This window comes from Eleginops maclovinus, chromosome 1, assembly GCF_036324505.1.
Source record: "Eleginops maclovinus isolate JMC-PN-2008 ecotype Puerto Natales chromosome 1, JC_Emac_rtc_rv5, whole genome shotgun sequence".
NCBI lineage: Eukaryota > Metazoa > Chordata > Actinopteri > Perciformes > Eleginopidae > Eleginops > Eleginops maclovinus.
This window is the reverse complement of record NC_086349.1, coordinates 12,248,138-12,270,539: the sequence shown is the minus strand read 5'-3', so window position 1 is coordinate 12,270,539 and position 22,402 is coordinate 12,248,138. Positions and strand designations below refer to the sequence as shown.

At 38.0% G+C, this 22,402-nt stretch overlaps 1 protein-coding gene and 1 long non-coding RNA gene across 4 annotated transcripts in view; one reads left to right on the top strand and one right to left on the bottom strand.

Moving 5' to 3' along the window:
• LOC134867176 (uncharacterized) overlaps positions 1-16,484 on the top strand; it is a 48,225-nt gene extending 31,741 nt beyond the window's left edge. The window contains exons 3-6 of one of the 2 annotated variants that reach the window (XR_010166126.1): positions 12,644-12,789; positions 13,057-13,216; positions 16,012-16,077; positions 16,170-16,484. This is a non-coding gene — a long non-coding RNA (uncharacterized LOC134867176). Of the gene's footprint in view, positions 1-12,222; positions 12,345-12,643; positions 12,790-13,056; positions 13,217-16,011; positions 16,078-16,169 lie in introns of those variants that run through there. The other variant, XR_010166125.1, reaches the window with a different exon arrangement.
• Positions 13,587-20,388, bottom strand: edn3b (endothelin 3b). 2 transcript variants are annotated; one of them, XM_063887523.1, is made up of 4 exons: positions 19,985-20,388; positions 19,642-19,858; positions 16,610-16,768; positions 13,587-16,480 (listed from the first exon to the last, which is right to left on the bottom strand). In XM_063887523.1, exons 1-4 carry the CDS (start codon positions 20,052-20,054, stop codon positions 16,426-16,428), a joined length of 501 nt encoding a protein of 166 aa, XP_063743593.1. In that variant the 5' UTR covers positions 20,055-20,388; the 3' UTR covers positions 13,587-16,425. The 2 variants fall into 2 exon arrangements, with proteins under 2 accessions (XP_063743593.1, XP_063743602.1); XM_063887532.1 differs by having other exon boundaries at positions 19,690-19,858.
• Positions 20,389-22,402: the final 2,014 nt, after the last annotated feature.

The window sequence follows — 22,402 nt, the reverse complement described above, 5'->3', positions numbered from 1 at the left end:
AGATCACTTCTTAAGTTGCCACAAGGCATTCTTTTTATTTACTGTGGTAGCTTAGTACCACTACATTTTCCTTTCTAGAAAATTGGAAGAGGCATCCAACTAATAGAGACATCTCAGTTGTCAAACGTTATACTTCACTGCAGTAAAATATTTCATCATTACCTTGCAGTTAATATATTAGCTTGAAAAAGGTATAGTTTTTTTAACCTATCATTTCTGGATATTATATCAGATGATTTTAATTAACATGATTCATTCTGACCTGTGTCTACATCTTTTGACCTGAACTTATGATTGTAATGACTTTGTGTAAGTGTGGAATTTGAAACCATTTAATGGAATTTGTAAAGACTCGTTATCAGTATATTTGACTTTCCAGCATGCATTGTTTGGAAAGTATGAACTCTCCAGAGATCCCTTTTTTTTTGTAGTTTAAAGACAACATACATGATGCAAACTTTCTGTGGGATTTCAATATTTGTTAAGTCATGGTAATCTGTGTTTATATTAATAAAAAGTATCCAAACCAGGGTTCCTCAAGAGAAAAATGGCTCATATCATATTCAGTGAAGGTAAGGCAACAATGAAAACATATCTTTACAATCTAAAGAATTGAGTTTGGTTAACTGAAACAAGAATTACCAAATATACAGAAAATTATAACAAAATTGTTATAGAAATATGTGCAAGCACTAAAGAACACAGTTAATTTAAAGAAGTGCACACTTAAAATATAAAATACAGAACAACAAATATAGCATTTGACCCACTTGAGTACTTGTCTTAAAAGATGCCTCCATTTTGTAACATAAAACCAAACTAAAACAGTCTCACCTTTTCAGAAAGCATTAGAAGAAAATAAGTTGTTTATTAAAAATAGAAACTCATAGCTTGTTTTTTCACGGCTTTAACGACACAATAAGAAAGAACCTTTACTTCTTGTTTCAAAATGCTGATATGAAAGTGGTTATCTACCAGAAAGCTACTGCAAAACGTATTTTAGTTACCTTTAGTCACCTGAGCTAAGTTCACTACTCTCCATTGTACTTTGCTTTGTGATGAATGACAACCTCTAAGTAAGAGTGTTTGTTATATGCATGGTGGGAAAAACATGTTGTTCTGTAGGATTCTGTCAACTCATCATTTACGAGAACACTTGGCACATTGACTCACTCCAAAGTTGTTCAGCCCTTTCACACATTTATTAGCACTTTAGCAGCCTGTAAAGTATACCATAGCATAGACAGCAGAACAAATAAACACGAGACAGAAAGCCTCGACCTCTCGGGTTTCTCTTCGATCGACAGCTAGTGGACACTCTGAGAACCCACAAGACTTTTTACTTGACCAAAAACAAATGTGGCAGTTGCTAATCAAGTTGGAGCCAAAGGCCATCAGGATCGGGTGAAGGTAGTGGGGGACTGACGGCAAAAACAGCCACATTGCAAAGGTGATTCCTTTACTGATAGTGAGAAAAAATGTGTTTGGTATGAGTGTAGTCAGATGTCTAGTCAGCGAGAATGCCATATTTATGTTGACCTTACACGAAAAACTTGCACTCTACACACATTTTGTTCTGGTCATGACCCTGTCTTAAAGGCTGTACGGTATTTAATGCGAGGCCACGGTCCTAATTTCCAGACCACCAACCTGCTAAATTGTGCACTTTTAAATCACATTGTACTGTATGCGTCTTCCTCAAACTTGTAGAATGATAATAGCTCCCAAAATATCCCCATAAATCAAACGTAATTAATTAAAACTAAGTATATTAATGAATGAATATGATCAAATTAAACTACAATCTACCCAATGCTGGAATGTGAAGGCTCGATGATTTAAGAGTTCTGCTTAGGTTCAACATGAACAACTGTGCCCTAATGTGTTGCCTCCATGTAACATACATTTTTGTCCTTTATCATAATTTAATTTAAATGTATTCCAATACTTAAAAAAGAGAAAGGACCATAAGGAAACAAATAGCAGTGTTTTTATTTTTCACAACTACAAGGAGGACATAAATCCCTTATTGTGGCATTCCTCACATTGTTCAGTTTCATCGTCTCTTCCCACAAAAATGCTCTGTGTAATTAGGTTATATGCTGTTTAAAAGCGTGACAGTTATTATAATTCGCTCTCACCTCTACTTAGAAATCCAGGCTAATTTTATAATGCTATTAGGGCTATTACAACGTATACTCTACTTTAAGAATGAACTTTGTGAGTCTTGTCTGACAAGCATATGTTTGTATTTAACACACAGCTTTCTTACAGAATGCATGCAACATTATTCAAAAGCTCTTTAAAGGAGAAGGGGAATTTAGCACTCCCACTTGATGTTAGGAAGCTGAAGATGGCAGGCGCATTAAAAATGGTGGGAACCTTAGTTTAGGTAAGACACACACCAGCGAACTGAAAACGATACATTTGCATTTGGTGCTGTATTGCTCAAAGTAATGCACCCTAAGTTAATGGTAAAGAGATATAAGTGTACACAAGAACATCTTTCTTAAAATATGGGCATCATAATGTGTATGATAGAGTAACATCTGCAGTTCTGCATCATGACTGAACACAGTCTCATTGAAGAAGACAGGAAGTCAGAGGTTGCTTTGTTTTAAAGTGTGATATTGAGTGTTATATAGTCAGCTGAAAGGCATTCAATGGTCCAAATGTTCAGTGTTGCTGTTACGAGGCCCATGACATCTATTAAGATGATATTAGCATCACTAAAAATGTAAATATTTAGTTGACTATAGTATCTAATGTAGATTCTCAATAAGAGAGTCAACCTGATCTGAGAGGAATGTGTATTTTCAAGAAACAATAGGTGAGGATTAATGCAAAAACAACTTTGTAATAGAATCAAAGGTGTTAACTCATAAAACAACTGCATTGAGGATTAAACAAACGACATTTAATGGATATGAGATGGATGGATCAGCACAGTATGTGTACGGACATGAAAAACAGAAAAATGTTGTTTATTAACAGTTTGCTGTTTATGTTTTCTTATGTTAATGTTTAGACATCGTAATGAGTGTCATTCTAATTTTACAATATGCTTAAAGAAAAATTATAAGAGACAGAAAACACAAGACAGAGTATAAGAACAGGCAGCCAGGTTTGTCATCTGGATCTAATTATCTGTTGAGCTGAGAGCATCTACGTCAATGCAGCATTCATTCAGTCATGATCTTCTCACTACAGCTTGGCCACCAGATGTGTTCTATATGTGAGATAGAGTCCTATGACTCTATGGGAAGCAGCCTTGAAGTAAAACAAATACACCTGTGTTTATTTTCAAAACATGTTAACAGACACTGCTATTCCTTGCTGTTACTCCCTTGAATGGGGAAGAGAGGGTTTGACAAACAACAAATCACCGGCACTCCGATACAGTTGCAGAGGTCATTCAGTGTTGTTGTGAGTCCATGGTTGACATCTGTGCTATAGGGAAGAAGATTTTCAAGTTAAATAAGATCATTTTGTGCTCTTAAAGTAAAAATAAGAAGATTTATGAAGAATGGTATGCTGTTGTAAAGCACAAAGCTCTATAAACAAGTTGATCATAAACACACCAGTTGGATATAATAGAAGTCTAAGCCATTGCCCCTGCTTTCACCTTAACCCACCATTTACACACACACACACACACACACACACACACACACACACACACACACACACACACACACACACACACACACACACACACACACACACACACACACACACACACACACACACACACACACACACACAGCCCCCCTTAAAGCAGTGAAATCCTAGAGTGGGGCACTGTTAAGCTTGCAGCATGTGAGTTCAGCCTTCAGCCTAAGTGGCCGTGCCTTTAAATCCAACTTGGTGCCCCGGGGAGGAAATGTGCCGAAAAAGGCCAGCCCACCCATTGTGAGGTATATCCGCTTCATCATGGAAATCACTGTTTTTACATCATCAATATTCTCATCTTTTCCAAACAGGAGCATATGTGCAATATATTTTCTAGAGACATCTGGAGAATGATAAAATAGATATGGTGTGATAGAATAACCAGTAGAATGAAAGAAGAATGGATCTGGGAGAACGTCAAGCAGCTATAGCCTCACAACTTTGTTTACATAGATGACTGAAAGGAGGGAGAGAAGGACAAACCATAGAAAATCCTGAATCTCCTTGAAGATGAAGAACAATGTCCAACACATCTGGAATGAGGCGCTAGGCGAAAGAAAGAGTTCATGGATGACCAACCAGTGACAAAAGAAAACTATTGAAGGGATAACATGTAAACCCTTCTTTCCTAAATGGTCCCTGCAAAACCGGAAAGTCATTCACACATAACAAAATCTTTAATACATAAGCAAAAGGACAGAAATGAACTTAATACGTCTCTGTCTTTTCCATTTCCGAGTAAGGGTTCAGACAGTGTGTTATGTTTTTGGTATACAGCACCAAAATCTGGGTCTTAGACATAGAGCTTGGCAACCATTCATAAAGTCCAGAGGCCAACAAAATAGCAATTTGTGGTATTAAATTATTTTAGGAATCTTCACATATAATATTATGCACTTGAAAAAAGAGTGGTGCTACAACATGCACTGATACTCTAAACTTTTCACTTCCCCATGGGCATATCAACGATTGGGGCTATGACAGGTGAGCTTATTCAGATAAATGAGAATGTATTCTTCATCCAAAACACACTGATTTAAACAAGTACAAACAGTTGCACTGCAACTAATAAACATGTTTTCACTTTAAGCTATTTTAACAATGCTCCTCTTTCTGTTATGGTTACATTTACTACATGTTTTCCTTTGTTGTGTAGGCTGATATCATGTAGTTTTGATCTGTCATAATGTTGATGTTACAAAGCAATTACAGAAATAAAACTTTCCAATGACGTGAAAGGTCTACTAAAGTCATCGCTGATAGATTTAAAAAGACACATGGTTCCTGAAATGAACATGGTATGCATTCACTCAGCTCACATGTTCCTTTCTCCATCTGCTTCTGTTTAAAATATTTTCACTCAAGTCTTTAACATGACAGACACTTATATTTCCCTCCTACAGTGTATTTGTATTAACTTAACATATGGGAACAAATTAATCCAACAGCTCGATGAGTTGAACTCTCTCAAACACTACTGTGCTTCATCAGGACTGATTGGGTGAGGTTTGATCAGTTTTGATTGGCACTACCCACCTACTGTCATCAGATCCTTTCCAATTTTTCTTAATCACTATGCTACCTAGAAGTAGGTGCCACCTTCCCCAACTGCACCCCACCCACCTCAAACCACTGATAAAAGAAACAAAAGACATAAGTAAGTCTTTCAAGTGTAATAACCATAGCAGGAGATGTCTTTCTAAAGAATCCCACCACTCATAGTTAGGAGATAATGTATTGGAAAGAGCTCTATTGTTCAACACAGTTGGTTGAAGGTTCTTTTTTGTTAATCTTTAGAGTGGCTAACATGCATTGCAACATTTAAAGTTTCAAAATAACACTTAATACATTTTTGACAGTTTTTTAATAATACATTTGACACAGTTTAATGTTGAGTTCACTGAGTGTGAACAACAGCTCAATTGGGAACACTCACTCACATTCCGCACCTGATTGAACCAGTGTTTGCATGTTACTCCGTTCCTTGAGGTGAGATTCTCAACTACTTAATAACTCAAATGTTTTTGAAAGACTTTGGGATGTATGATTTACCTCTCTGATGAATAGTTAAAAAGATTTGTACCCTGGGGTGGAAATACATTTATCTTGAACTTTGTGAAACAGACCTCTTCTAGCCAGGTTGTTTGTGCTTGAGCATGCACCCTGTATGTGCAATGCACTTTAGATACTTTATTGAATTTCCTTCCAAATGAAGGCAGTTTAAGTCATGCCTGCCTGATTTCAGAAAAAGCTTAAAAGAGGATCATGTTCTTTAGTTTCTGCTTTACAGAGTGGGCAGGAATGAGTCCTAAAATGCAGAAATGAATTGGCGTTTACCACTTCTAGTTTTCTCGTCTCCAAGTATTTTTTGTTGGATGCCTGGCATAAGAGATGTTCACTTTTTGTTCTTCGACATACAAAACATGAGTAAATACTCAACTTACAAATTTCCAAAGATTCATTGTAGTTTGTTTATAGTGGATCATTAGCTTTTTACCTGTTTGTATCTAAGCTTTTGCTTTTTACTTTCTACTTCCTGGCCAGCATTGCAACACTTGATGGCATAAGTTTTTGTCTGTTGGAAACACAACTCCAAAATAAACAATCTACAACACGACAGTTATAGTATTTGAAGGATGTGTTTCTGTTGGCTGTCTGCAGCAGTTACAGATGTCATCTTTTTGTTTATATATGTGTTAATTCAAGTCCAAACACAAACCCATCTGGATTCAGACATCCCAACCAGCCCTGGCGCCAGAGCTCATCACTTGACAGAGCATGTGATTTTCGTGAGGGGCCACAGAAAAATGACAACGTTTTGGGCTTCCATTTTAAAAATATGACAGGATTTCCCCTGCTGAAAATCAACACAGTGGGTACATCCACGTAAGAAATAGGCCATTAACGATTGCACTAAACGAATGTTATTTATACTGCTATTGCTATTTCACTATTACAATCTATTTTTTTAAATAACACTATTAATCATTTAAGACATTAGCATTATGTGTAAGTTGCTACACACAAATGAACAATGTTGCCATGCAGCATTGCACCCCAGGGTCAAAGGAGGAAGGCTCACAGACTGATTCAAATGTGTTTAAAAGAGAGAAAGCGCTTGTTTACGAGTTAAGGTTGAAGACTTTTATCAAAGTGATGCAAGTCCAGTCTGCCGTTGCTAATGCCTGGCTTAATCCTGAGTACCAGCTGTATCTTCATTTCCAATGGCTAATTTAAATCCTTGCGCTTTGTAGAATAATTATTTACTTTATATTCATGGTAAGGCAAATCAAAAACTACTCCCACATATACAGTACATTACAGGCTTTACTTAAATGTAGAAATGTAAAAAATTGTGCACCTTGCTGATCACCAAAAAAGCAACTGGGCCTTTAAATTATGAACATATGCCAGCAGGCACGACGCTAGTATCAAAGTAAACACTACTACAAAAAAATATAGAAATGGATGTAAATTTGATTTATGTTGACTTGTGTGTTTAATTTCTCTTCAGATTGAAACTGAAAAATGGATGAAGCCTCTGTAACATAGAGGTTGCTGTGGTTCTCACTGGCAAACTTTATGAGCTGCCTTTGTTAATGCCATTTAACTGCCACAACAATGGCCTAAAAAGACAACTTTGATTGGTTCTTTGAGAAAAACTTTATTTGAGGAAGGAGACACTGCCTCCTCCAATAAAATATCCTTAAATCAACCATGGCTTCCCTGCCCAGTTAGCTTGTGTAGTTAGCCCGAGGATAACTAGAGAAAGTTAACATGGCAGCTTCTTCCTGAAGCCATTTCTCTCTCTCCCAGTAAGTCTGACAGGGGCTAAGCCACTGATCCATCTGCAGTGGATGTACCGCCTTGATAGCCAAATTTGAATGTTGTTCTGTCACCAATGGGAAATCAAAATTGTTCTGTTTTGTACCAAGGAGGACAGCCCTCTACATGGACACATCGAAAAGCAGAGGCATTCAATAAAGGACATTTCATAGCACTGTTCAGGTTCATGTGCAAATATGATCCACAGTTCCAAAATAGTCTGCTGAACAGAAACGGACCCTGCCAAGCCCAGATGTTCAAAATAAGACACTGGAGTCTGCAGCCTTCTCGCTGTTCTGCAAGATCAAAGCAGAAGTCTGTGAAACACCAGGCATCTGTTATATATATGGCAGAACATAAAAAGATGGTTAAAGGTGTCTCGTAGCTGTTTGTGTGAGATAAGTCAGGTAGATTAAAATTAAGTGTTTAACTTTAGGAACAAAATCACAAGCAATGATCAAACCAATGCAACATCCAAGTGCATTGGACTCAGTTTCGACGAAGATACCATTATGTCAGGAAACAAAAGACACAAACAAACTTATCCTCAAGCCATGTAGGTTCATTGTAATTCTCAAATACTAAATTTACATCTCTGTGCATCATCAAAGTTGTCTAAACAACATACACAGTTTAATGATAGGCTGCTGCAGACTTTCAAGGCTGAAGTTCAAAAATAACGCCTGGCTTGAAAATTGAAGGATCCATAGATCTGGATTCTGGAGCTCCAAATCTGGAGCTGGGAGCCAAACAATGACGCCACTCAACATGCAATACAACGTTCTTACTACATGGATTGTTAGACTCGGGAGTGCATCGTCCTAATTGAAACATTACATCAAGACCAAGTTGTCAGAGTTCTTGGAATTGCATCCCTCTTTGACTATAAATCATTTTAATAAATGCTTTCCAAGACTTGTGAATGATTAACGAGGAAAGACCTTGTGCATGCTGTATCAAGTTTGATTGCCTCTAATAAAGTTGTGGGTACAATTATATCTTATAAATTCCCATCCCTGGTTCAGAGTGGGATTTTGAATTTGATGAATATTACTAGAGCTAATGCAAAACATGAAATCAGGAGCCGGGACATCAAAGCTGGGACCAGAGGGAGAAGGCTCCGGGGCATAGTTCCAGGGAGTGTTCACAACTTTGGAAAAGCAAGTATGAAAAACGAGGAGAACTTTAGACACATCTGGAACCATATTCTTCACTGACATTGCACATATCTGAACAGGAGGCAAAATATGGAATAATAAGCAACTTCTCTCCTACAGTCCTGAGACATTTGCACAGAAGCAGTCTCCACAAACAACACGTTGTGACTATCACAGTTGAGGAAAAACTGAGATGGAAAGGAACCAATGGGCATAAATATTAATCCCTACAATACAAGTATTGTCATTTTCCCAAAACCCATCACTCTTTGCATGACTTCTTGTAGTTTTGAGAGACTGTCGAGGACCTTTGTGTTGTTGTTTTGTAACTTTTATCGAACTCTTTCATTAACTTCTCACTTACATGATTTTTGAATGCAGTCTGTTTTACGATTGCATTTGCCTGTTTAATACAGAAAACAGCTGTAGGAATAGTTTATTCCTTGACTTGGTTTATTTGGTATTAACCTAAAGTAGCTGAAAGAGTTTCTTATCTTAACAGAACTTTTTTTGCTCAGAAACTACATTTCAACAACATGTTGTTGATTTTATATAATGTTGTAACCTCTGCCTGAACATTTGCTCTTATTCATGAGCTGGCCATGGTACTGAAGAAATGATGGCTGGAAATATAGGACATTTTGTTTAGACTGAGAGTCGAGCGACTTGTATTAGAGTTCATGACCTAAGCTGCGGCAGACAGTCAGGCTACTGTCGATACTTACCCAGCCAAAACTAGAAAGGCAAACAGATGTCCAACAAGTCTCTTTAATGAGTAGAAAAACAGTGTGTATATGACAGATTTTTCGATCCACTCCAAATTATAATGGGTACCCCTATATTTTCACCGTGTTTCATGAAAAATGAGCGGTAGTTTTTTTCCATAGTCCTGCTGAACCAAAACATTAACTCCTATTGAAGGCGTTAATGAAACGCATTTGACCCTGTCATAACTGTAATACAGGATGACATTTTGTTGATCAAGCCTATGAGGCCAACCACACTCTGTCTCAGGTTTACATTATATAAATGTAAACAGACAGCCAAGCCCCAAAGATCATCTGATATACGGTATTTATCGTTCTGTAAAACTTTCACCAGGAAATCTTAAAAAGTGCTATATGAATAGAAAATATGGTATCCACATGATATTTTTAATATGTTATGCATGGCCCACTGTGCTTTCAATATCCAGCATTGTCCCCTTTTGGCTCCCTGTGGTTATTATATTATGTTACATCTCTATTAACTATTTGGTGTGTGTGTGTGTGTGTGTGTGTGTGTGTGTGTGTGTGTGTGTGTGTGTGTGTGTGTGTGTGTGTGTGTGTGTGTGTGTGTGTGTGTGTGTGTGTGTGTGTGTGTGTGTGTGTGTGTGTGTGTGTGTGTGTGTGTGTGTGTGTGTGTGTGTGTGTGTGTGTTAGTCATCTAAGGTTTCAACAGATGAGGATTCACACAGAGGACTCTTGGTTAACCTTTTACCTTTAATCCTCTAAGCCTTGGACGGCTGGTGTTATGTGTTTTTTCACAAAAAGAGGAGTGGCATGAAGACAGGGAAGGATTTGATATTAAGAGAGTAGTGGGCCTCCGCCTCTATAGAATTTGTTGATTCTCTTAACACAGACGTTTTTGGATTGTTCTCTTAGGTCTACTGTGTTATTATATTTATTTCACTTGGAAAAAAAGTTTGGTTTGCCATTGGTGCGTCATTAATTCCTTTGTTACTAGAAGGCGCATTTTTGTTAGTCAATGAGAAGTGCATGAACCTGGACTGATAACATTTGGATTCCCACCTAATTTTACTTTAAGAGCTATAGGTATAGGTATGATTGTGTGTCTGGAAGAGTGGTTTCTCTCCTCTGCAGGTTCAGTTGTCAGTCAGCATCCAGAGTTCAGTGCATGGCACAAAAAGTCTAGTTATTTAATGATTCAGAATACAAACAACAAACTTTAAGCCATGGGAGGGGCCCTGAACCTGCCATCACATTGGCAGGATGTCTGTACAGAAATATTTCCCAGGGTAAATAAACTGTGGGAATGAGGCCCTTCTCTCTGAGCGATATTATTGGTGTTCACTGCAGAAGGTTTATACTGAGGCTCCAGGGTAGGCTTATTTAGGGAAGCGCGACATTCCAGGATGATAGGTGGAATTAGGGCCTCAAAAGGTCTAGTTTGTCTCACATTCTGTCTTATGAGGAGAAAGGTGTCCATAGGGAAGAGATGCATATAGGTAAATCTTAAATATATCCTTTAATTTCCAACAAAATAATTGATATGTAATTTATTAAGAACAACAAAGAGAAAATGGTTAGTTATCTTCAAATACAGAAAGAATCCTCACGGTAAATTATCTGGTGATCTATAGAAAACAAAGTGACTTTCTTGAAGTCACTGGATAATTGTCTTCTCTTGTGCAAACACATTGTTTTGTTAGTTTAACCCAATTTCACAAGAAAATGTAATTTTGTTTTCTCAAGATAACCGCTAAGCTATGCTTTGATGTAACATAATTATAAGAACATATTTAACTCATGATCATGTGATAACGGCAAAATCATCACCACGGTAGCGTTCTATAAGTAACGTTTCTAAAGAAACCTGTTTACTTTATTCAGAGCAATTTATTTTTGTGAATTCCATATGTAGAAAGTTTAAACAAAAACAACAAAAACATCTGCAGAAGAACTTGCAGGTGCTCAATGTGGTCTTACTATTCAAAGTAAAACATGTATCAGATACTGTTCATTGGACAGGCCAACTTGAGATAAAATGTGTGATAAACCCACAGGGAGCACAGAGAACTGAGAACTGTTTTATGTTTGCATGTGGTGGAAGTTCATAGTTCAGCAGGAGGTCTGTAGGTCTGGAGGTCTGGAGTCAATCATTTACAAAACACATGACATGGAGTACTGCAGTTAACCATGGAAGCAGCCAAAGACAATGAATCCCCAGGGTTCTCAGCTGTGCACCATCCCACCTGCACCATCCCAAGGTTAAAGAAACTCAAACATTTCCGTTGAAAGTATTTACTCCACCGAGTCATAGTTTTTATTTTTGCTACATGAAGTCTGACTGACTCTACACCAGATGGCTTTAAATTGTAGGTAAATGTTTTTGACACTTTCTTTTTGTGTTGTCTTATCTAACAGCATTGTACAAATACACGAGTGACAGCTGGTTTATAAGTAAGATGTATAATAATTGAAAACAGAAAAGTTACCCCACAAGTGATTAGTGGCTTTAACCATATTTGATTAGAACCTCAGTGCCATTTGTTCCAGGACAATGGGTTGATACTCCCCAGCAAAGGTTTTTAGTGAGAAATACAAAAAAACAGTAGTCCGTGGTAAGAGTTCTTTTTTTTCTGTCATCTGCAATCTGCTCACCGGTCTGCCATCAAGAATCAAATACGTTGCACTACCCGCCATTCTCCTCCGGATCGGTGTTCCATATCTGTTTTTTCTATGTGCCATACTTTGAGGCAGTTCCTAAAATAGTTTGTCAGTTGAGTATTCCTTCAGTTTGTCTGTTTCCCTCTGCTTAAAACTTACACCTGCTCTCTTTCCTTCAGAAAAACCTGCCAGATTCACCAGTTTGCCAAGCCCGCCAGCCAGCTCTCATTCCTAGCTCCTCTCAGCGCAGGATTCCCTTTCCCTCGACAACAACAACAAATCCCAACAAGCCACAATACACTTCTTCTGTTATTAAATCATTGTTTTTTAAAACTAGTTGCTTGTCCACATTGTGTATTTGGGCTCTGCATCCAACTGTGATCCGAACCAGAGCAGGAAATTATAGAGAGTTATATTAAAAACCTGATTGCCGCTGGGATAATCCTTCCACCACGCCCTTTGAAAACAACTTCTTCTTCTTCTTGAACAAGAAGGAAAAAACCCTTAGGAAGTGTATCAACTCAAGACAACGTAGCAACTTTAAGGTAGAAAAAATGACATCCTCGGCCTCTTATGAACTCTATTTTTGCCTCTCTCCAGGTAGCCATGAAATTCACCAGGAGTGACATCTGCAATGCTAATCCCTTGGAGATAATCCCTAATGGACATAATATACCCCTGTGCAACTTCTAGTACTTTGTGTTGCTGTCTGATCTCAACCAGGCCCCTGTAGTATTCTGAACCAGGTAAACTACACCCTTAACGATATTTTGAAAAAGCTATTTTTTTACATAAATGATATTCTGATCTTTTACATAGACCTCTTCAAGAGTTTTCTGCTTATTCATCAAGTTCTTCAAAAGGACCTTGAGGAGCAAACATCAGCCTCTTTTCTGGGCTCAGGACTTCCCTCAACTTTTGTTGATCAACCCATTCACCTGGGCCTGGCAACTCCCTACGTGTAATAGGCCTGTAACACCTTGCCCACATCTGCTATTCATTTATGAATTAAGGATCCCAAGGAAAGGACATTCCAGTTCCATCTGTCCAAGCTCACATCCAGCAGCACCAGGTATTGTGGCCCCTGGAGCCGTTCTGCCCTGCTGAGAGCCTCTGACCAGTACGAGCAACAAGACCACCGCCATCGCTCACAACTTCCCCCCTTGAGACAAGGTATGGCTTTCTACTCCGGATCTGACTGCAGAAACAGATTCTGAGAAATCATTCCCCAGATTCAAAGGACCCTCTGTAGTAATGAGGTTCATAATTCTTTCTTCTGAAACTCTCTCTTACGCTCCTAGTCTCTCTGTATTTCTATTGTGTGTATCTTTAAGTATTTTGGATTGATTTATGATATATTTTTTTTATGTAATGTGAATCCTACTCAATTTGTGTAAACTATACATACATATCTTGTGTTATACTAGTTTTTGGAAAGTCATAGGTTTTACTTGGTCTGCCCAGAATGGCTGATTAACCTAAGTTGGAGTTTCATTACCGTACTGAGTGTCTAAATAAACAACAATATCAAACAATAACCAGATATAATTTTATTCAACCATATATTGTAAAAATGTATGTTTTTACCAAACAAATGTTGCATGCATTGTTCATAAGAAATTGGGCAAATACAAATACAGGAAAACAGTTATCCCAGTTTAGCTTCAGGGAACACTGGAAAGGGCGTGCCAAAACTTGTCTCCCACATTAAACTCCCATCCATGGGAATGCTTTAAGTGTACTATAACAATGTGGGTGCTGAACCAACAGGCATAGTATGTCCATTTACTGTTTTCATTGTGGCTTTTTGTTTACAACAATACACTACATAATTAAGTTCATAGCTCGGTGCTGTGAGACACAACGCTGACCAACAAACTTTAACTGTTTTTTAGAAAAGAGAACTATTGTTGCTATTTGTGGAAGATTATACAAGGTGCAAACATTTTGATAGAATAAATACATAAATATTCTTATCTCAACATTATTCAAAGGAACTATTTGACAAACTGGACAGGGGAAGAGTGTTGTAATACTTCAGAGTAAACCACTTTTAAAAAGTGCCGCAAATAACCTTATTTTTCTTGTTTCGTAGACGCATTGTGACACGCATTATCATTGTGAAGCTCATTGACGAACACATTGCAAATTCCTGTGATTACTGTATAATAAAAGTCAACTCGTGTTTTGACAGTAAAAACATTTTAATGTGAAGCTGCAGCAGTATGATATGTGTGTCGGTTTGCATTAGCAGTTACTTAAAACAGCATTTTTTTTCTAGTAATGTTGCTATAGGCACCAAGTTTATACTACTGCACATTTCATCATTGTGTTACCTCATTCGTTGAGAGATAATTTACCAGAGATATTTATTTAAATGAAAATCTTCTTCATCACCACTTCAATTAATTATTTAAACGCACTACAGCCTGGCTAACATTCTATTTCCGTGACTTGTGCATTCAATGAGGAACTTTTACCTTTAGTGAGGTATGTGAAGACGTTCTGCTCTTTGTCAAAGTGATCCCTGAAATGCCTTATTCTGCTTTGATATGGAAAAGTGTGCAGTGTCTTCTCTGCTTTAATATGTGTGTTAGTGGACTGCAGCTGCTGTCAGATTTATACTGTTTATACATGCCCATGCTATCTGTTTGGTGATGTTTAATTGTGCTGTTTATTCTATACGATTAATTTTATAGTTAATCAATTTGCTAATTGCACCACTGTGGTGTTATGTTGTGCACAGTATGGGAAGGCTGGGAAATTGAAATTAAATGAAGTGCTGGTTTGGACAGTCATGTTCCTGATGTTTCACTATACATTGAGATTTGTTGCAATTTATTTTTTAGCCAAATAATGACCTTTAATTATACAGTAGTATATATTATTATGCACCCCATTTGCATAAAAAACATTGGAAAAGCTTATAAAAATATGTCTGTTATAAATTAATCTACCCAACATTATATACAAGTATATCTGAAACAAGTCGATTATTCATAAAAAATGATCTGCAGATAAATCCATTATGTAAATAATCATTAGTTGCTGTCCTATAAATATTGTTAAACAATTAGATCCACCTCAACCAACTACAACAATAAAATACTGCTTTTACATAAATGCTTGAATAATAGTTACCTAATGATAGGATATATTCCAGTATTACAGTCGAGGTTGGGGGCATTTTCTGCCTTGAATACTATCTTTTAATAATTTCAGAACCTTTTCTTTAATACACATAATATACTGTTCATTATGTGGAGGGAACAGGTGAACAAGTGCAAAAAAAATATTGAATTTTATAGCTGAATATAAACAGATAATTCAGATACATCAGGTCTTGATTACATAGGCAATCCTTGTTATTAGAACCAATTCATTGCTGGTCTAGGTTTTCATTGAGTCTGTAGACAGTTTGAAAAGAACAGAATAATGTATCTTACTCTTTAATATACAAGTAATCCACCACTTCATGCAACAGCTAAAGGATATGTCTCCCTGTGTTTTGATTCTTTGCATTGGAACACAAAGGTCCTCCCTTGGGCTGGATTCAATAATAGACGGTTGAATATACAGGACACTACAGCTTAAGCTAAAATACAGTTTCTACACAGTATACCAGTGGTAGTAAGGTAAAGCACTGTAAATATGTCGGACAGTTTATTTGTGAAGAGCACATATGATATATTATTGTTGAAAGACGTGATGAGAGCAAAGTATGCGAACTTTCAGGGTGTGAATGCTTTCCAAACTTACTGCAGATAGTTCCATAAATCAAGCTCAGTAATATGCCCCGTAGCTGGGGTAGCCAAAAGCGTACCTTTTTTTTCCGTTGGTGTTTTTCAATATTTAAAAGGACAAGAAATCACAATATAATGTATTGCCCTTATTTATCCAGCGACGGTCCTTGTGTCACTATTGTCTTCCAACATTGTTGTAGAGATGTCTTTGTCGTCCCCTTATAGGTTGATACAAGCTTATCTCATTCCTTTGAAAGAAAAAGAGTCAAGTGTAGTCCTCAACACTAACAGGTATGAAAACAAAAGTTTTGTCCAATCAAGCTTGACTGAAGCAAGGTCATTTGCTATTATATCAGTGGAAGCAATTCTCTTTCTGCTTTCAGGAGGTAACAAAGAGGGGATCGCCTCGAGGGACCAGTATTGAATATGCTGAAGAAAACTTGAAACCACTTTGGCCTGATGGAACTTGCTCCAAGAGTAGTGATGCCTAGGAATGTCTGCAGTGTTAAAATCCCAAATGTTTTCCTTGAGTGTGTACCTGTGGAGGCAAGAGTGGCAAATGGACAATGAAGGGTGTGAAGATAAGAGACGGGTCCATTCCTCCAAGAAGAAGAATGGCGATGGAGAGGCGTCAAACTGTCATCCGGCACCAGGGACTTTGTGAAGACTCTTGGCGGGCACTGTCTGCATCCGGCTTTGAAGAGAACATTTTACATTAGCAGATGTCCTTATTCTGGGTTAATTCATTTACGTCTTCTTTTATAATTAGCTTAATGTTATAAGATATATCTATTGAGATAAGGATACAAAAAATCTGACTAACCTTGGAAGGCAGAAATCTTGGCACTCAGGGTCTGCGTCACGCACAGCACAAATGCAGCGTTGAGTCTTTGCCCCCTCATGTTCAGTTGCTTGTCCACTGACAGCACGTCTGACTCGCTGAGGTCCTCTGTAGCTCGACATTCCATAGGGCACAGTGCGTCTGATGAGGTTATGAAGACAGAGGTATTTAAGTAACACTATAAATTGAGTTGTATCACAATTTGGGGCATACAGAAAAACAACAGATGTTGAATATTGGTAGCTATTGAGAGTTCTCAAATGTGGAGATATCTTCAGTTGCCATCAAACCAGAACACAGGTATACACTTTTTCTTTCATACTATAAAGTGAGGGACTCAGAAACTTCTTATATAAAGGGCCCAGCATTGGAAAGAACTGATAGAAACATTCTGCTATTGATGAAACACTTTGCCTGTGAACATGTGTTTTTAGTTAAGTGACCACTGGGTAGAGTTGATGGAAAGGATTGTCAGAGATTCGGTGAAAGTGAATAAAACAACTTGAAAGATAGCTTCTAGAAAAGTATGTGCCTTTTTTAACCCTGCCACCCAAATCTAGGATGCCACTGTGAATGATTGGTGTCAAGTTGTCATCACTTCTTTATTTTTTCCCACACTTTTGACAATCTGTAATAGATGAAGTATCAAAACATATGCTTTAGAATCTATAAGATCTTAAGAGAAAGGAGAATGTGTTTTTACAATAAAACCAATCACAGAATCAGAATGGCAGGTCAAAAAAACACCCTGATCAACTCTGTTTCCATAAGACATTTGAAATAAAAGCTAGATTGACATTAAGTAGATAAATTGATTTTCCTTGTAGGTTTGCCAGATTATCAGACTGCGGCCTTTATATTATTGAATACCTGCTGCTTCCCCTGTGTGAGGCCAATCAAGCAGCCTGTCTATTTACGGCTGTATACCTGATTGACCTCAGGGTAAAAGCCTTTTTAAACTATTAGCTTTTCAGCCTGAAATGGCAGTGGTGTTTCAGTATAATTATAGGGTCTGGAAATGCTGATATCAGCTGGTGGCTATTATCTGAAGTGTAAGAAGGACTTCTTAATGGAAACCTGCCTTTTAAACCATATGGAAAGCAGAGTAAAAGCATGTTAATTATAATTGTATTGTGGGGGGAAGAGGTCACAAGACAAGAAGGAGCCTTATACACACAGACTGACACTTGCAAGCTAAACTATAGTCTTGTGAGCCAATAATAAATAGCTCCTCTGGAGAATTGGAGCTTTACGGGAGGGAGGTGATTTCCTTCCTTTTCTACTTTAAATGCGGTGACTTTATGAAACATTAGCTCAAAGGAACATTCTTTAGGTGGTTAATGTTCTATCACAGAGGCTGAGCACCCCACAATGTGATCACGATTTGTGAAAACAGACCTACCGCTTTAACAATAACATCATTCTTAAAACTATTTCAATTTGTTTTAACTTGCTAAGCAGCGATATTAATGTGTAGCCGACAGCAGTGTTGGCAAACGATGAAAGAGAATAAAAGAATTCTTTCCTACCGTCTTGCCAGAGATTGTAATATGCGGTAAGGAGGTGGCAAAATAAATTCCTCTAAACAAAAAGGTGTTGGAAATTAAATTGTAAGGTTTTGCTACTAATCTGCGGTGGACAGGCCACATGTTGAAAACACCTTGTAAGCACATGTGTAGAAAGAATATCTTCTGGCTATTATTATGCCAACTGGTAATGTAATATTTCACGGTTCCGCTTCACCCGCAGAGGCAACATAACTCATGGTGTGCAGTTGGCATACCTCTGGCCTGGACAGGGCCCTGGCTTATGGTGAGCAGAACCAATTGTGTTGGTTCTCCCAGGTTCAATCCACTAAATTGTGTTCCTTCCTCAGTGTTTGTCCATACACGACAGCATGAGGTGTTTGTGCCACAGGCTGAATATGCTTCTCTCTAATGAAAAGTTAATTGATCTACATTTTAATGGAGTTTTCTTCTTTAATGGTTTGCTTTGGTTTAGTTTAAAAGCAGAATGAAGGCAGACTAAAGGCACAAACAACTACTGTGGCACAATTTTGGTGACCAGAAAACTACCTCTAAACAAATCCAGCTCTAGTGAGAGACAACCTCAACAGCTGTTGGGTTTGCACGACAGGTTTCTCTGATCTCTGTCCACTCAGCCTAACAACCTCCACACTGCATTTTTACAGTATTTCAACTGCTCAGCTCATTGCATGGGAGTTAAACGGTAGCTACATCTGTTACCACCTCTGCACAGATATCTTGGTGAATATGTCATCCGATGAATAAAACTTCTCCTGGGATTTTTCATAATGTTTGCCTCAAACTTGAGAATACTTACGCTCTCAGAGAAATTGACTGTTATTTATTAATGCATGCATTCAGTATGTCCTGTATCAAGGATTTTTGTTTTATTTTGCCTTGCATGCATACTTAATCATATTTTTGATGAAATTGTTGCTCATGTATGACTTCAATTCAGTTTTGCAAAGGACGCAACATGTTGATATTTTAGTGTATTTCATATTTTTATTCTAATTATTCGCAATATTAGAATAGTATTTTTTTCAATTGAGCCTGAATAATACCAGCTTTCACACGAACAATATATCATTGAAATAGTATTATTGCTCATCTGTTGGGCTACTGAAAGGATCAAAAGGTAAAAAGGAGAAAAGGAGTAACTGCAAACAAGAGTTGCAATAAAAACCTTCACCTCTCTGACTTTAAACTGTGACCTTGGGCCAATTTGTTTCTGCTGGGCTTGCCATCACTTGAACCATGACTGCGTCTGAAGCCCCTAGGGAAGCATTTACCGGGCGTGCCTTGCTTCAAACTGGATTCACAAAACCGCCACATGTCAATCGGTTTTAAATAGTCAATTACCACTCTTAAGCCCCCCCCTCTCCCCCCAAAAAGTATTGTGCAAGCCCAGAGATGCTAACAATTACACCTCTGGGTGGCTCATGCAGAATCAATAACATGTTATGCACTTCACAAAACATGTCTTACTCGGGAGTGTTGATCCAGATTATATCCAAGTGGCAATAATAGACGCACTCTTTATCCTTGTAAGAATAGCAGGTACAGCGCTTTGGTCTGGACTTTGCGTCCGCTGCTTCAGACAGCGGTGAACCAGCAGACCTCCCGGAGCCAAACGCCCTGCTCGAGGGAGGCAGAGACCCGGGGCTGACCTCGGATGTGAGCAAGGTGTCGGACATCAACACACCTTGTATAGTGATAGAAACGAGATAAAAGTTAGAAATAAGCTATAAAAAGATAATCATTAAGAAAGAAATATAGGAATAAATGTTAGAAATAAAAGTGTTTTTGAGCTTATCGACATCAAACGTACCTTGGAGGAGAATTAAAACCAGCATTTTGGAAAACATGATTTCAGCGAGGATGGATATTGTCCTTGCCATGTCAGATATTCCCAAAATGAATCATATCCCGGTGAGGATGCGGCGCACTTGTCAAATAATTCTCCTACCAGCACCGAGTGAAAATCCATTAACTTCAGTGTAGATGTCCACGTTCAGCTCATCTTACACGATCCAGATGTAGAAAATACGGATGCGAGGGTGCTCGTCGCTCGGTTCCTTTCATATTCATAAATTTGCGTCATAAATCATACCTATTGCATGCACTTTGAAGATAGAGGAAACTGCGTTTACTCAAAACAAATTGCTCTGCAGTCACACAACAAAGGGTGCTTTGTGGTAAGGATCTTTGGAGCAAAGAGAATATCGGTTCTCCTCTCAGTCTCTTCGCTGTCTAAAAGCCCCAAATCAAAGGTGAAGCGCTTTGGAGAGTTTTTGGTACACGCCCACGCTTGCCATAGGCCCAACACCCTCTCTGTTGAACGCAGGAACATGAAGATTAACTACTCCACTTAAGTTTCTGTGGATGATCAATAGGTAAAATATATTTATTGACGTGTCAAAGAAGGTAAAAGAGATGTTGTTCATCCAAATGAGACATTAATCATAATGTCTTAATACTACACATGAATCCAACTGTATGATAATGAAGGGTTTCCCTTCTTAATTTACCTATAAATCAGAACCACTTACACCTCACAAAATGATCAATCTAGACTCTACAAAATAATAATATATTAATATATAATGTTAGTCATAAGTTAATAGTACGTATTTTTCCTTAGCATGTCTTACAGTTGAGAGTCTGTTGAAATATGCAAATGTTATTCATGCAACAGTTTCCAGGCCTAGAGTATGATGTATTATTACTATGAGCAGGAGGGTAAGCCAACTGTTTGTGAGAGCATAACCCCACTGGTCTGAACAAACTAACCCCGAAAAAATTCATTCATATGTATTAAAATAAACGTTATGTTTCAAATGGTAAACAAACTCCTCGATTGTGAATGACATTGTAGACTTTGAAGGATCAACATGGAAGAATTGGACCTCCTGTCCCTTAGATCAAGAACACCCTCCATGTTCTAGCTGCAGTGTGCCAGTGACACCAGCATAGTTTCAAAGGTTAACAAGAACCTTCTGAAGAATACAAAGGTTAGGTAGGCTAACGCTTTGCATCTGCAGAGTATTGAAACTAACTGTTGTGGACAGATATGTCAAACTGTTTCAATATGGTGGAAAAGAACAGCTCATAATCCAAGGTAAACCACCTCATCTGTCAGACCAGACATAGAGCGGGTAACTTAGCAGGAAGATGACCCTAAATGTGCAGCCAAACTTCTATTGTGTTTTATTGGTCCAAACAGTGGAATGCTGTTGACTGATCGAGCCAATCACCCAACTTCAGTCAAATTTAGTTTGTTTCTCTTACTGAAGGGCAGACTGAAAGGCAAACCTGGGTTCAGCTTCCCCAGAAGATGTGTCTGGTGATGTATCGGAGATGTTGACCTCAAGTAGTCTGACTGATTTACAATTAAATATAAAATGCCAATCACATTTCTGTGAGGACCACACCCAGCCATGCTCCTTCTTGAGGGTGACTATGGATCACATGTAAGATAGCTTAAGTAATCAGGAAAGCTGATTCAGAACGTCTTGGGGCATTGAAGGAGATATTGTGTCCACATAGCAGATCTGAAAAAAGCACTGCAGATTTTGTGAGGGTGTACCGAGCTGTCGGATCACTGTTATGAAAACAAACTTACCTAACTGAGCCTCCAACTCCAATTTCCTTTCAATTAGTGTTGCCTCCCTGGGCGAATATTACTATCAAACAGTAGACTACCATGGAAGACTAGAACAGAGGAGAGTAAATCTGCAATAATCCAGTCTGACTGTACTACTGTACTGTAGTTCTCCTTCACATGTTGAAATAATTATCAAATGAACCAATGCATGTAGGATGCAAATTGATTTAAAACATATTTGAAATCAAAGATTGAGTCTTTCCAGCTTGGCATTATAATCGCACATATCCAGAGAATATCCAAACACAGAAATCACAAATGCACAAATCCATAGGAACATTAGGGCTATTAGTTTGATCATTTGACATTATGATCTATCCAATTTTCCCATACTGTTTACCTTCTCACTCTCTTGGTATATACAATAAGTGTCCTGGATGTGTACTTTGCTACTGAGGCATCCAGTAAAACCTAAATCTGTCTGACTGATGATTGCCCTCTGGTTTCTTCCCAAATTCCCCAAGGCCATGGTTTTGTGCCATACCCCAATTCTCTGGCACATTCCCCAAGCTGGGAAAAAGAGAATTCCAGATAAATTAAGACCATATTTTGTTTTCTTTCCCCTAACCAGATTTGTGGAGA

Bases quoted from the DNA above. Each gene is read 5' to 3' on its own strand.
- edn3b (XM_063887523.1), bottom strand. From the start codon at position 20,054: ATGGCAAGGACAATATCCATCCTCGCTGAAATCATGTTTTCCAAAATG. The intron at 19,859-19,984 runs GTACGTTTGATG...TCACTATACAAG, and splicing joins GGTTTTAATTCTCCTCCAAG to GTGTGTTGATGTCCGACACC. The intron at 16,769-19,641 runs GTAAGACATGTT...TAACCTCATCAG, and splicing joins ATCTGGATCAACACTCCCGA to ACGCACTGTGCCCTATGGAA.